At 37.4% G+C, this 16,416-nt stretch overlaps 1 protein-coding gene across 2 annotated transcripts in view; it reads left to right on the top strand.

Moving 5' to 3' along the window:
- Positions 1 to 16,416, top strand: part of LOC117394682 (exocyst complex component 2) — a 163,132-nt gene that overhangs the window by 22,762 nt on the left and 123,954 nt on the right. For both annotated transcript variants that reach the window (XM_033993116.3, XM_059014142.1), the window contains exon 2: positions 11,609 to 11,758. In XM_033993116.3, the coding sequence (XP_033849007.2) occupies positions 11,641 to 11,758 (118 nt within the window). In that variant the 5' untranslated portion in view covers positions 11,609 to 11,640. The remainder of the gene's footprint in view (positions 1 to 11,608; positions 11,759 to 16,416) is intronic.

Here is a 16,416-nt window from a genome sequence, read left to right as displayed (position 1 = left end):
CATATTTTTTTGATGGATTTAAAGGTAAGTATTAATGCTTTTGTGAATTTAAGAGATTAATGTTCTGAATCTTAGAAAGTCTGTCTAATTAGTACTTTTATAAGTAATATTATCATCTACAATGATGGGTTATCTGACATTTTGGAAACTGAACATGCAATAGGCTTCAGATTAGTCATGTGCTATTATACTTAAAACAAAAAAGCCTAAAATTCTGCATATTCCATACCTTCTGGTGACTTTTGTCTTTCTTTATCATAAAATGAAAAAGACATTAGCAATATTTTACATGCTTTTCTGCAATTTTATGTTTTTTCAAGGTGGGCTTAAAAGGTACATGACCACTTCAGATCACATAGCCACTGTACATTTCAATGTGCTCTGTCCCCAAATTTAATCATTTAACACTCAATGATCGTGAATAAATAAAATTATATCTGAAGTAATACGTCTGTATTTTTATTTTTTATTAGAAGAGTAAGCTAATTATATAATTATATCTTATAATTAGTAAATGGTGTTGTACCCATTAAGCCCATTTAGGTGATAATCAAAACTAAACCAAACATCAAATACCAAAACATGTATTTAAAGGCAAGTACTTTATAAGGTAGTAAAACCAACCAAAATCATCTAACATTATTTTATTTGAATTTCTAAATTTACAAAGGATGAGTAAAAAACATCAGAACAGTTCATGTCTTCACATGTTGGAGGTGTGTCGCCTCTATCAAGAAGGCACCATCACCAATCTATCACTGCTAGCCAGGAACTTTAGACAGAGAGTCACTGAAAAGGTCAAGGTTGAGGGACATCAGGGATCTGAGGTTCACCTAACTGCAGCAGTAGTGTAAAATTTCAAGCTGTCTCCAGGTAGCATGCAAACATGCAAACCTTAACAGTAATTCATAGGCTTAGCTCATCTCTGATATTACAACAGGCTATAGCCAGTAGTTCAAAATTAGCCATAAGCAGTGATTTTTAGGCTAAATATCTGTGTGGTTAAGTGCTTGATTGAAATATCTACAGTGCCTATAGTAAGTATTCACCCCCCTTGGACGTTTTCACAGTTTGTTGTGTTACAACCTTAAATCTTGATGCATTTAAATGGTTTTTTTTTTCCTTTGATTTACAGAACCTACTCAACACTTTCAATGTGTGAAAAAATGGGGGGTGGGGGGGGGTGAAAAAACAAATCAATTAAAAATAAAAACCTGAAAATTCTTCATTAGATAAGTATTCACCCCCTTTGCTATGACACTCCTAAATAAGCTCTGGTGCAACCAATTGTCTTTAGAAGTCACATAATTAATTGAATGGAGTCCACCTGTGTGCAATTAAGGTGTTTCACATGATTTCAGGTTAAATACACCTGTCTCTGGGAGGTCCAACAGTTGGTTAGTACATTTCCTAACAGAAACTACATCATGAAGCCGAAGGAACATTCAAAACAAATCCGGAATAAGGTTCTTCAAAAGCACCAATCAGGGGTAGGATATAAGAACATTTCCAAGGCATTGAATATCCCCAGGAGCACAGTAAAATCCATTATTAAGAAATGGAGAGAATATGGCACAACTGTGAATCTGTCTAGAACAGGCCGTCAATTATTTTCTGTTTTATGTTTGTAATTAATTTAGAACAATTTGTAGATTTTATTTTTCACTTTGACATTATGGACTTTTTGTGTTGATCAGTGGCAAAAACTCCTAATTAAATCAATTTTGATTCCATGTTGTAACACAATAAAATGTAGAAAAGTCCAAGGGGGGGTGAATACTTTTGAGAGCCACTGTATTAAGTCCAACAACATTGAAACTCTGTTTACCAACCAGCAGGGTTGCCAGCTGGCTCCAGAATCTATGGACTTTAGGCAGGTCGGGTTTTTTAACTCGCCACTAAACCACAAATTAATTGATGTTAAATCAACAATTAAAGTGGGTGTGAATTGCGTGAGCGGCTTCAATCAATGTGTTCAATTGTTTAATTGCGATGGCAATTCCAACCCGGAAAGCATCATAACAGGTATTAAAATCATACTGCTTGAACAATACGTTTCAAAGTAGTGCACTTCCGTCGTTATAGAGAATTATGCACTCACCCACACTCTTTCTCGTTTAACCTTGGGGTTAAGTTTCTATTAATGCAATACTTATTTCTGCTTTGCACAGTCCCGCCCCAATCGGACAAATACAACAAATCAGCAAGCTATATAGGTCTGATTGATGGAAATGATCCTCACAGGAAGTAATTCCCACCCCCAGACAGGTGTCTGCTTTTAGTAATAGTTGGCAAAACAATTACATTCCTTTAGCGACTGCTCATGCAATTTACACTCTCATTACATGTTCAATAAAATCAATTGCTTAGAGAGGAGAGTTAAAAAACCTGACCTGGCTTAAAGTGTCCGTAAATTATGGAGTCTGTTTGCAACCCTGCCAACCAGAGACCTGGAAGGAAGTGGTATGCCAGGTTCATGAGAGATCATCCAGAGCTCACAGTCAGAAAATCTGAACCATTTTCACATGCAAGAGCCCACTATACCGGAGCACTGGTTTAATGAAATCCTTACAAATACACTGAATGAAAACAATGTCCATGACAAACTACCATGTAGGTGAAATTGGCTTCATCACAGGCCCTGCATCTGACGAAATCCATACATAATAATACAAAGGTAAACACCTCTACAGCACATGGTGTCAGAATGGTCCACAATTAGCAAGGTATGCTGTGTTTGATCATGGGTGGATGGAGAGGTCACTGAAGATTATTTTGAAAATCTGTTTTTGACAGTCCTCCAAGATCTCGGGCATGAAGTTTCCTAGTCCTTATTTTTGATGGACATGCTTCACATGTCTCTCAAACTAGCTCTAAAAGCAAAGGAAAAAAAAAATGTGCTCATCTTGAGGCTCCCATCTCATCGAACTCATCTTTTACAGCCCCTGGACAAAGATGTATTTGGAGAGTTAAAACAACAGTGGAGGAAACAATAATAGGCTTAATAAGAACAGACGTGGGCTTAAATGGTACATGATGTCCCTATTGAGACCAATCCAGATTTAACTTATATTTTGAAAGTTAGTTTTTTTTTTTAATCAAAATAATATTAGTTTATATGAATTCATGAAACAGCAAATTAAAGATTAATCTTTCATTTACGCCACTCATTACTGGCAGAAAACCTGAGCTAAATATCTAAAAAAGGGTTCAAACTAGATTTGATGGGCTTAAAAGGTACACTTACCCTATCCCTATCCCTGTGGTGGTGGTGGTGGTGGTGGTGGTGGTTGTTGTTGTTTATTATTATTATTATTTTTAACTTATTACTAATCCTGCGATGATATATTGTGTGTGCTGCTTTGCTGTGTTTCTGTCAATATTAATTACCATGAACTACTCCAGAAAAAAATTGCTTTTGAAAAAGTCTTCTCAATGCTGAACAAGAAGAAATGTGATGTCAATCAACTTCTGAATCCTGGTTTATGAAGTTTAATTTAACATGACAAAACTTTAAGTAGCTAGCATGGACACAAGCATGACTTCAATTTTTATCTATATTCAAAAACTTACTAGTTCACTGTGTACACTAAGAAAATAATGAATATATTATTTCTCTGTAGAGCGGTTCCTGGAAATCATATTTTACTTTTTTAAAATCAGATTTTATTTCACATGCCTGTGAAAATGCTTATGTTTTACAAATTCTGTCATATTCATTGTTTTGAAGGTTTAAAAGAAAAACAAATCTTAATCAGGAGATTAAATATTTCATAGCAGTAAACTTAATTCAGATGTCATTCATTCAATGAACAACCGTTAACTTTCCATTTCTTAAAAAATTTGTAGTCAATCAGGGGAGGGTAGCAACAACGTTATTGACCAATCCATAGGCAGATGAGACTGACCGATTTGGTTTGTTAATGATTGGCACCAAAGCTGCCATATAACTTCTCCTCATGATCTTGCTGCGAAGAACTAAGGTAATTAGATCATCCATTGTCATTGGTTCATTTCGAGAATATTTTAATGATTGTTTCGTGTCTGACGAGACTGTTTTCTAACAAAACGGTAGTGGACTATGTAAAATAAACAACTGTAAGAGTGGATGGAATGCATGAGCATTGGATGAAAAGCAGATAAAATAAGTACTGGCAGAATTTCACCCCTGGTTTTCTCCCTACATCATATAGTAGGCCAAACCTTGTACTGTTATGTTTTGTGTGACACAACACAAATGACTAATTTCAGGACTTCCCTAATATACTGTACCAGACCATACAAACTGGTATGAGGGCTTCCAATGCCCTCTAGAGCAGTGGTTCTCAATCTGTGGTCCGCGGACCACTGGTGGTCTGTTGGCTTCTTTCAGGTGGTCCCTGGAAAGGTTATACAATTACGGAAAGGAAGTGGCAGCATAGTGTATAGATCCCATTAAAATCCAAAAATTTGAGACCTTAAAAACTCAGCTACAGAAGCAGGAAGAAAATGCAAACATGGAGAATATCTCCAAGTTAAAAAATGGTCTAAACTCTCCGTCAGATATAGTTTGAGTGTCTAAAAAACATTCTTTATTAGGGAGTTTTCGTGTATTGCGCTCACGTGCAGCTTGTAAAGTAACACACGATAGTGCGTGCGTTGCGTTGCATTAACATACATGGGTTGGAATCACGAAGCTAAGATTCAACCAACACAGCCGTATGTTAAGTATGCAGTAAGGCCCAACAGGGTGTCTGTATGCATTGAATGTACGGACGCCTCCAACCCCCGAATTCCATATATTCGACGTATACGGACACCCTGTAGGGCCTTGTTGCATTTATAATACAGGTAAAACAGTGGATTTGAAAGAAAAAAAGTATAAATCATGTTTAGGGCAAAAAATAATTAGTTTGTTTTATTAAATATCATTATGCCAATGAAGTAGTCCCATTTATAACTATGAACTACACACAAAGTTAAAGCTGAGTAAATTAATTTAATTAAAATGTCAAAGAAAGTACATCTTTATTTTTGTGTACATTGCCATTGAAAAGATACACCAAGGGGCGGTTTTTAGACAGCACGGAGTTCTTTTTGTTTTCCTGTCACTCAGTGCAGACACACTGAGCACAACAGATGGGAGGAATACAGCTCCGTGAAGTTGGCCCCCCTACAAACAGCACGAACGATGAGTCATATATCATGCATTTGTGCCAGTTTGTGCCGTTGAAACAAACGTTTGTGCTGCTATAGTTTTTAAGATATTAACGATTCTTTTTTTAGGGCAGTGACGTCACTCAGCCACATACAATGTCGGAATTGAACCAAACTTGTCGCATTCGTTTGTGCTACGTTTGTGCCGTTGAAAAGAACATTTTTGCTATTATTGTTTCTGAGATATTAACAATATTTTTATAGGGCAGTGACGTCACTAAGCCCCCCTACTGCCTTGCCTCCGAAAAGATCAAATGTGACGAAAGGAATGTCACTCCTTTTTAAAAATTTTAAAAGACCTCTCACAACAATGTGTAGCCTATATTTATTGCGAGTATAATATGCTGCGTATTGATAATTTGTTAATTGAACTGTGCTTCGGCAAAAATAAGTTCCGCCGTGCACTGTACTATTTATCTGCAGGGTAAAAAATCCTCAACAGCCAATCAGCGTGCAGCATCCAAACATTCCGTTTTATAAATAAAGATTACAGCTGGAGATTCATAGCTCTGACTGTGCTGGTACCTCATGGGTGTATTGTAACTAATTCACATAAATATGTTTCTGCTGCAATGATCAATTTAAAAATAAAACAGTCCGTTTTTTTTCCCCTCGGTAAATTCGTGTTACTGAAAAGTATTTTTAAAGAACCCTTCTTTAAAACTCCAATCTTAAAATAACTTTGCTCACAGAAACAGGCCCACCCATCACATTAAAACAAAGAAAGGTAAGTATGGTTATTCTTTAGTATTATAGTGATTTTTTGTGTGTGCATATTTTTTGGTCAGCTATACTGTTTATTATACAGTATATACTGTACAGAATTTGATTCAAGTACAGTGCCACAAAACAATGTTATGCTATGTCAGCATAGTTATTGTCAACATGTGCAGTACTTAGGGTACATTATAGCCTTTCATCACACTCATGGCCTTACCTTGATATAAGAACAGAGAAGCACAGCTTTTTGCTGTAGTTTAGTCTTTGCACAAAGCTTCCATTGGGATGGGAGAAGTGAGTGTGTGACATTTACCCTGTCTTCAGAATGCAGTATAACTTAATTTGTGTTGAAACTGCATTCTCTATACTTAGGGCTCTTTGTTTTCATTTTTTATTTTTGGTCATGTGATGTCAACTCTGTTTCTTAATAAAACTCTTGGAAAAGCATTGATTGTGAAACAAGATCACTTGTTTTTTTCTCCCGTAACTTGAATGAGACTATGACTCTGTTTCATTGATAATGTTAAAAAAATATATTTTTTTAATTCAAACCGAACACAAAGCGAGTTCAGTTAAGTTGCTTTTCCTGATTTTAAAATCTTAATGACTCGTTGCAAAAATGTTAAACAGAATTTCCTCTGAATTACAATTTAATTAAATCCATTTAACTGGCTGTTTGCGTTCGGTTTGAATTAAAAATAAGGAGCTGCCTTTTATTTATTTTTTTACATTATCAATGAAACAGAATCACAGCCTCAATCAAGTTACGGGAGAAAAAAACAAAGTGATTTTGTTTCACAGTCAACACTTTTCCAAGAGTTGAATTGAACGGAGATGGTTAAAAAAAAAAGGGGGGGGGGGGGGCGGACGGACATCACATGATCAAAAATAAAAACTGAAAACGAAGAGCCCCACCTATACTGTGTAAAGGCACTCTCTATTAGGATGCAGGACAAAGAGACCTTAAACAAAATACAATAATCTGGTTAAAACACTCTGTGTGGTGGGAAAAAAAGACTTTGAATTTGAAACCAACAATGAATCTTTTTAAAATGGGTGTTACTGTACTGTATACTGTCTGCATTCAGTCATGGGAAATTGTGACTGTGGACAGTAAAATTTGTTGAAATATGCAAGAGCAAGAAAGGATGCATACCACAAAACCAAAAATTAACTTAATTAGAAATAAGAGTTTTAACATTTCTCTTTCAACAATAGGATTATTGAGTTGTAAATCAAATTTTATGACATATAGTAGTGTACTACTGAAGATACCAGCAAAAATGTTATTTTTGAATTTAACTTTTTTTATTTTATCACTTTAAATTACACCTCAGGCAAGCATTGCCTTTGGGACAATTATGCCAAGCTTGCTATTCTTCAGTCAAGTTAAGTTTTATCTGTTGTAGTGATGGCTTTCCTCAGAGGTATTCTGGGAAAGCTGATACAGTACAGTGCTAAGGATGTGTCATCAGCAGAGCTTATGATGACATTTAGACTCGTCGCTGAAGAACTCCTCTGTGTGTGGTAGCTGCAGAGACCCCCCCTCTATTCTACTGTATTAGGCTGTGTTGTGGTTTTGCTTTGGAGAAGTGTCTTTCAAGCTGGGTATAATAACTCATTGCCTTATCCTTTTTACTCCTGCACCTTACGAGCGGCTTTGACATGGAAAAGAGATGAGGTTAATTACCGTTAAATGAGTGTTACATTCACCATTCATCAGCCCTTTAACTTTTTATAGGAGTTGGAGCTCATTACTGCAAAAGGCCATGACCGATATGTTTTCCCAGCAGGAGATCGGCTCCCCTCCACACACACACACACACACACACACACAGAGTCCAACAATCCGAAGCAAGCGGCCCTGCCTGCAGCCCCCATCTCTAATGCTTGGGCAGAGTGACAGCTCCTAGACGTTGCGTGCGAGAGAGTTGAGCTGGTGCTGTGTGGTCTGGGTGTGTGGTCTCCAGACTGGCCGAGAGGCTGCTAACAGGGTGGATGAGAAAGACCAACTCTGTTTACTTTACTTTAGGCCTTTTTTGGACGCAGGAACTCTGCCCAAGCATTTCTACTGTGCCTCGTTCCACAAGGAAGTAGATGCCTGGCCTGCAGTATTACAGCCGCAGTGTCGCAGTGCTTCAGTATTAAGATTCTGTACTGTGCAGTACTGTACATTATATAATGTGTGTGGATACATGATTGGTTTGTATAATATTTATCTCCCCAAGAGGGGAAAATGCAACTTTCTTGTAAGTAAAAATACATTTAAAATTAACACACTGTTTTTGGTAAGTTTGTAATAATCTTTAAATAGGTTCTATGTTATAATTAATTAAAACTACAGTACAGCACGTGACCCCTATTCTTTCAAGACAATGTAGTACTAAATGCAATTTGTTAACCCAGTAGTTAAAATCAGTGTAGTATACAGTAGTAGTGTATACTAGCAGTAGTAGGGTATAATAGCAGTGTTTTCATAGGAACATCAGTATATTAAATGCTGTGCAAGACCTGTGTCACATTAATGGAACAAGGTTTAAAAAATTGTGCTATTGTGCACATGTTGTGTGCTATTGGCCAAAAGTATTGCATCACCTAGAATTGTCGGACTGAGCCAATAATAATAAAATAAAATTATAAATAATTTACTGTGTATATGTGTGTGTGTGTGTGTGTGTGTGTGTGTATATATATATATATATATATATATATATATATATATATATATATATATATATATATATATATATATATATGTATGTATATACAGTACTGTGCAAAAGTTTTAGGCAGGTGTGAAAAAATGCTGTAAAGTAAGAATGCTTTCAAAAATAAACATGTTAATACTTTATATTTATCAATTAACAAAATGCAAAGTGAGTGAACAGAAGAAAAATCTACATCAAATCAATATTTGGTGTGACCACCCTTTGCCTTCAAAACAGCATCAATTCTTCTAGGTACACTTGCACACAGTTTTTGAAGGAACTCGGCAGGTAGGTTGGCCCAAACATCTTGGAGAACTAACCACAGTTCTTCTGTGGATTTAGGCAGCCTCAGTTGCTTCTCTCTCTTCATGTAATCCCAGACAGACTCGGTGATGAGATCAGGGCTCTGTGGGGGCCATACCATCACTTCCAGGACTCCTTGTTCTTCTTTACGCTGAAGATAGTTCTTAATGACTTTCGCTGTATGTTTGGGGTCGTCATGCTGCAGAATAAATTTGTGGCCAATCAGATGCCTCCCTGATGGTATTGCATGATGGATAAGTATCTGCCTGTACTTCTCAGCATTGAGGAGACCATTAATTCTGACCAAATCCCCAACTCCATTTGCAGAAATGCAGCCCCAAACTTGCAAGGAACCTCCACCATGCTTCACTGTTGCCTGCAGACACTCATTCGTGTACCGCTCTCCAGCCCTTCGGAAAACAAACTGCCTTCTGCTACAGCCAAATATTTCAAATTTTGACTCATCAGTCCAGAGCACCTGCTGCCATTTTTCTGCACCCCAGTTCCTGTGTTTTCGTGCATAGTTGAGTCGCTTGGCCTTGTTTCCATGTCGGAGGTATGGCTTTTTGGCCGCAAGTCTTCCATGAAGGCCACTTCTGACCAGACTTCTCCGGACAGTAGATGGGTGTACCAGGGTCCCACTGTTTTCTGCTAATTCTGAGCTGATGGCACTGCTGGACATCTTCCGATTGTGAAGGGAAGTAAGCATGATGTGTCTTTCATCTGCTGCAGTAAGTTTCCTTGGCCGACCACTGCGTCTACGGTCCTCAACATTGCCCGTTTCTTTGTGCTTCTTCAAAAGAGCTTGGACAGCACATCTGGAAACCCCTGTCTGCCTTGAAATTTCTGCCTGGGAGAGGCCTTGTTGATGCAGTATAACTACCTTGTGTCTTGTTGCTGTGCTCAGTCTTGCCATGGTGTATGACTTTTGACAGTAAACTGTCTTCAGCAACCTCACCTTGTTAGCTGAGTTTGGCTGTTCCTCACCCAGTTTTATTCCTCCTACACAGCTGTTTCTGTTTCTGTTTCAGTTAATGATTGTGTTTCAACCTACACATTGAATTGATGATCATTAGCACCTGTTTGGTATAATTGTTTAATCATACACCTGACTATATGCCTACAAAATCCCTGACTTTGTGCAAGTGTATCCAGAAGAATTGATGCTGTTTTGAAGGCAAAGGGTGGTCACACCAAATATGGATTTGATTTAGATTTTTCTTCTGTTCACTCACTTTGCATTTAGTTAATTGATAAATATAATCTATTAACATGTCTATTTTTGAAAGCATTCTTACTTTACAGCATTTTTTCACACCTGCCTAAAACTTTTGCACAGTACTGTGTGTATGTGTGTGTATATATATATATATATATATATATATATATATATATATATATAGAGAGAGAGAGAGAGTACTTAAAAGAAATGTACAGATATACTCTCATGTTCACAGTTTTACATTAAAAATCAAAATCAATTTCCTAACGGGTAGCAGTGGTGAATAAGCATTCATAATGCTTACAAAACAAACAGGTTTCTCCCTCTGCATGGGATGCGAAGCTTATTGGGCGTTTGATTTTACTGAAACACATTGCATCTTTAAAGTGTAAAGGGGGGGGGGGGGGTATATGTAGCAGGGTAGAGGAGAGCCCTGCATGTATTGTAAATAGTGTATTATAATTTTAAAAAGAAATGTATTTGCTTGGGGTTAAAAACTCGATTTGTATTGGTATGATTTGAATGTATTTTGAGTTTTGTTTGGCAGCATAGATGGTGTTAAAGCCCCATCACACTAAACTTGTGTGGAATGTGAACACCTTCGAATTGATTAATTTGTTGCTAATCCGGAGATGGTCACATGTATAAAAACTTGCAGATTTTGTTGTTCAGGGTGGGTGTTCAAGAGGAGGAATGTGTGTATGTGAGAGACAGGAGACAGAAACGAAAGCAAAAGTAAAAATAAGAATTGCTGATTGTGCTGGAAGGAGCAGCACGGTACTTGTTTGGTGGAGGTATTTGTGTGTGTGTTCAAGATTTGTTTTTGTTAAACCTTTTGATTTATTTTCAATAAATACGAGCGCACCGGTGCTTTCAACCTGCAAGTACCTGCCCCTGTGTCAGCTTCCTCGTCTGGGGACGTCATCATTCAGCCGTCCTGTCACCTACCATAATGAATGTTAACGTAATATGTTGCTTAAAACATAATGCAAGTCACTTTACCTCCTTGTGCTCCTGCGGATGAGATGTTAAATCAGTGTCCTGACTCAGCATATAATGTACAGTTCACAGCCTACCTCTGTAAAGCGCTTTGTGATGGTGGTCCACTGTGAAAGGCGGCTATATAAAAAATTGTTATTATTATTATTATTATTATTATTATTATTATTATTATTATTATTGTATAAATGATCCAGAGCTTGACTGTGTGGTTATTCTCTTTTGTTTCACGTATACATTTATATTATGGAAATGGTGATAGTAGTTTATTGGATATTAAAAAAATAAAAGTAAAATAAAAAGTTGTTTTATACAGTGTAAGTTCCATAACTTATTGTATCATAAGTTTGAAAGAAAATAAAGTACAATACATGTTTAAACCAGATATTTGATTTGATTTAATAAGGCTGCATGTTTGTTTTTTTAGAAAACCTAAACCTTTGCCTGACTTTGTTGACAGGTTACTGGAATCTTGGATCACTGCAGCTCATCATGTCTCGTGGGCGACTACCCCCACTGGTAACCGGCATCTCTCCGAATGAAGGGGTAGGCTGGACCAAGGTTACGATCCGAGGGGAGAACCTGGGCACTGGGCCGGCTGATCTCATAGGTGAGACATTGTCTGCTGTACTCGGTTCGATTCAAGAACTCGCTTAAAAAAATGTGAATAGTTTAGGATTTAAACTTGAAAAAGCACAAGCATACTTCAGCAGGATAGGGCAATAGAATAGAAAGAAAAATGTTTTGAAGTAAGTAAATACCTGAAATGTTTAAATATTAAATCTGACAATGCAATATAAATATGCAAGATTCTGAATTGACATTGTTACAGTACATGGGAGTATTTCTGTGAATGTGTTTTATTTACATCAGCACATTATAATTCCTTTTAAACTTTAATTTATGTAATTGTACCTGTGTCTAACTTATCTGTTCAGTGATTGGGTGCTATTTAAAATGGCATACATTTTATTCTTGACAATTTTTTTTAATTTTTTAATTTTTTTATGTTTAAAATTGTAGATTTATTAAACATTGGCCGGGTTTCCATGCAGTTTAGAAAGTTGTCACTCAAAACATTGTACGCTAAAAAGCTATATAATTGACCACAAACTTTGTTTTGCATGGAATCATGTCCGGAAGTAGGGATGTAATAGGTTAAATGGTTAACCGATAAATAAATGCACGCCGTTTTACATAAGTTAACGTATAATACAAATTGATAAAATGTGTCTGGCATTTTGTGTTTTAAAAGGTAAATATCCAATAAAACATGTGCTCTTTATGCACTGCCTCTGAGTTCTGCAACTCCTCTCTCCTTTTTATTTGGCAAAACATGACGTGGGGTTACTAGTCTCAAGATGTCGATATCCGGTGTTCGTACGCGGAGCAGAGCAGCTGGCATCAAAATAGAAAAGGGAGGAGTGTAAAGATGGAGTGATCAAAACAAAGTCATGTGTCTATATGATGGGGTGCCAGCCTGCCTCTATAATTTGTGTTATTATTATCATTTTTACTGTTGTTTTCATTATGATTTTCATTATAATTCTTGTTTGTTTTGGATCGGCAGGGAGAGGGTTAAATTCCTCCCTGCCAAATACATGTGAGAATGTGGCTGGAGCCTTAATTGGTTAATTGTTAATTAATGATTAATCAGGCTCCAGCCACAGACCATAAAAGCCAGGAGGAATCCTTTGTCTGGGTGGAGTATTTTGGTTTGGAGAGACAGTGTTACCTGTAAAAGTGTGTATGTGTGGTATGTGTCTGTGTCTGTGTCTCTGTGTGTGTGTGTGTGTGTGTGTGTGTGTGTGTATATATATATATATATATATATATATATATATATATATATATTATATAATATATATATATATATACACACACACAGTGCCTTGCAAAAGTATTCAGACCCCTGACCAATTCTCTCATATTACTGAATTACAAATGGTACATTGAAATTTCGTTCTGTTTGATGTTGGGAAATATTTTTAAGAAAAATAAAAACTGAAATATCTTGCTTGCATAAGTATTCAACCCCTGTGCTGTGGAAGCTCCCAGTTTACACCAATGAAAGAAAATGCCCTAACGAGGACACAATTACCTTACCATTGGCCTCCCCCTGTGAACCATTAAAGTTGCTGTCACATTTTCTAGATAAAAACCCCACTGTTGAAGGATCATTGGTCAGGCTGTGAATCTGAAGGAAAATGAAGACCAAAGAGCATTCTACTGAAGTTAGAGATAAAGTAATACAAATGCATAGATTAGGGAAAGGGTACAAAATAATATCCAAGTGTTTGGATATCCCAGTGAGCACAGTTGGATCAATAATCAGGAAGTGGAAGCTTCATCACACCACCCAGGCACTGGCAAGAAAAGACCGTCCCTCAAAACTCAAACAAGAAGGAGACTTGTGAGAGAAGCCACAGAGAGGCCAACAATCACTTTGAAAGAGCTACAGAGTTCAGTGGCTGGGAGTGGAGTAATGGTGCACCAGTCAACCATATCAAGAGCTCTGCATAACACTGGCCTGTATGGGAGGGTGGCAAGAAAGAAGCCGTTACTCAAAAAGTACCATCTGAAAGCACGTCTGGAGTTTGCCAGAAAGCATGAGAGTGACCCAGCTGCGATGTGGGAAAAGGTTTTGTGGTCAGATGGGACCAAGATAGAGGTTTTTGGCCAAAACTCAAAGCGCTATGTGTGGCGCAAACCTAACACTGCCCATGCCTCAAGACACACCATCCCTACAGTGAAGTATGGTGGTGGCAGCATCATGCTGTGGGGATGCTTCTCATCAGCAGGGACTGGGCATCTTGTTAAAACTGAAGGAAGAATGGATGGAGCAAAATACAGGGAAATACTGCAAGAGAACCTGCTTCAGTCCTCTAAAAAACTGAAGCTTGGGAGGAAATTCACCTTTCAGCAGAACAATGATCACAAGCACAAGGCCAAAGCCACATTGGAGTGGCTCAAGAACAAAAAGGTGAATGTCCTACAGTGACCCAGTCAAAGTCCTGATCTTAATCCCATTGAGAACACTATGTAACACAATTTTTGTTCCTGGGTAGTAAGTTTTATTTCCTAATTGCTTATGCCTCAAAAGTATAGAAAATGGCTATTATTCCCCACAAACTTTGCTTTTGTGACCAGGACAGTGATATTTTGAAATTTACCTATTTCCAATGAGAAAACAGGCGAATTTGTGTCTTTTCGTTCACATAACGTCAGAAAAAAACAACATATGAATCCAAATTAACATGTATTTATACTAAAGTAATACAAAAATGACTACAAAAGATTTAGAAGTGAGTAGTTTTTCGAGATTTACAATTATACTGTAAATCACTTTCACGAATCAGCCCCCAAATGTTGTATCCCATCATGTTCTCGTTATACTGTCCTTAGTAGCGGCGTTCAAAGTCCAGTATATCCTGGTGGAAGAACTCGCCTTGCTCCTCCGAGTATGCTCCCATGTTCTCCTTGAATTTATTAAGATGAGCATCAAGAATATGGACTTTGAGGGACATCCTACAGCCCATTGTGCCGTAGTTCTTCACGAGAGTCTCAACCAGCTCCACATAGTTTTCGGCCTTGTGATTGCCCAGGAAGCCCCGAACCACTGCGACAAAGCTGTTCCAAGCCGCTTTCTCCTTACTAGTGAGCTTCTTGGGGAATTCATTGCACTCCAGGATCTTCTTTATCTGTGGTCCGACGAAAACACCGGCTTTGACCTTTGCCTCAGACAGCTTAGGGAAGAAGTGTTGAAGGTACTTGAAGGCTGCCGACTCCTTATCTAGAGCTCTTACAAATTGTTTCATAAGGCCCAATTTGATGTGCAGTGGTGGCATCAGCACCTTCCGGGGGTCCACCAGTGGCTCCCACTTGACGTTGTTCCTCCCCACAGAGAACTCGTCCGCTTGGAAGGGTCCACCATGCAGAAGTAGCAGTTGCTTGAGTGGTCAGTGGGTTCACGCCAAATTCTTGGGATAGTGAACTTCATCTCTCTTTTCCCCTCTGTACCATCCTACAAAAATACATTTATTTCACCCATGACTAATGTGTAAGAGATTCTCGCAACATTTTTCATATATGATATATTTTTTCAATAACATTGAAAATTGTAAAACATTTTAAAATTAAAAACTTTTAAAAATTAACACATTTTATAACATAAAATTCCGAGCAACAATTGTCCATCTTACCTTCCAGAGTTTTTTTGCAGTGCTCGCAGGTGAAATGAGGTGCCCAGGGTTTGTCTTGATCCCCGACAGGCATGCCGAAATATGCCTTGTAGGCCTCACACATCTTAGCAGATGCTTCCACGGAGTACTTTTTCGCTCTTGTCTTGATAAATTGGCCGCAGACATAGCAAAATGCGTCTGCCGGATGCTTGCAGCCTCTTGATGCCATCTCAGAAAAATGCAGATATGTATCCACTTAGGCAGCTGGAACTAAACTGAACTGGTGGGCTTAAGGCCCCTGTATTTATACTACTATTTATATTACTGGAAAGTTCTAGAAAGTTCTAGAAGTTACTCCAAGTTTACTCAGCACTGAATCTATCTGGAATGTTCTGCAAAATAGGTAAATTTCAAAATATCACTGTCCTGGTCACAAAAGCAAAGTTTGTGGGGAATAATAGCCATTTTCTATACTTTTGAGGCATAAGCAATTAGGAAATAACACTACCCAGGAACCAAAAAAAAAAAAAATGGTGGAATCTGTGGCACTATTTGAAAATTGCGGTCCACAAGCGTCGTCCAACCAACCTGAACAACCTGGAGCAAATCTGCCAAGAAGAATGGGCCAAAATCACTCCGACACTGTGTGCAAAGCTGGTACATACTTACCCCAAAAGACTTAAAGCTGTTATTGCAGCGAAAGGTGGCTCTACCAAATATTAATGTGTGGGGGTTGAATACTTATGCAAGCAAGATATTTCAGTTTTTTATTTTTCTTAAAAATATTTCCCAACATAAAACTAATGTCACCTTACAATAATTGATTTTGAGTTTCAGTGTTTTAAAATAAAATATCAAAAACGAAATTTCAATGTACCATTTGTAATTCAGTAATATGAGAGAATTGGACAGGGGTCTGAATACTTTTGCAAGGCACTGTGTGTATATGTGTGTGTGTGTATGTGTGTGTGCATGTATGTATGTATGTATGTATGTGTGTATGTGTGTGTATATATATATATATATATATATATATATATATATATATATATATATATATATATATATATATATATATATATGCTTA

The sequence above is a fragment of the Acipenser ruthenus genome, chromosome 3, assembly GCF_902713425.1.
Source record: "Acipenser ruthenus chromosome 3, fAciRut3.2 maternal haplotype, whole genome shotgun sequence".
Taxonomy (NCBI): Eukaryota; Metazoa; Chordata; class Actinopteri; order Acipenseriformes; family Acipenseridae; genus Acipenser; species Acipenser ruthenus.
The sequence above is the reverse complement of the archived record's forward strand: the minus strand, read 5'-3'. Positions and strand labels throughout refer to the sequence as shown.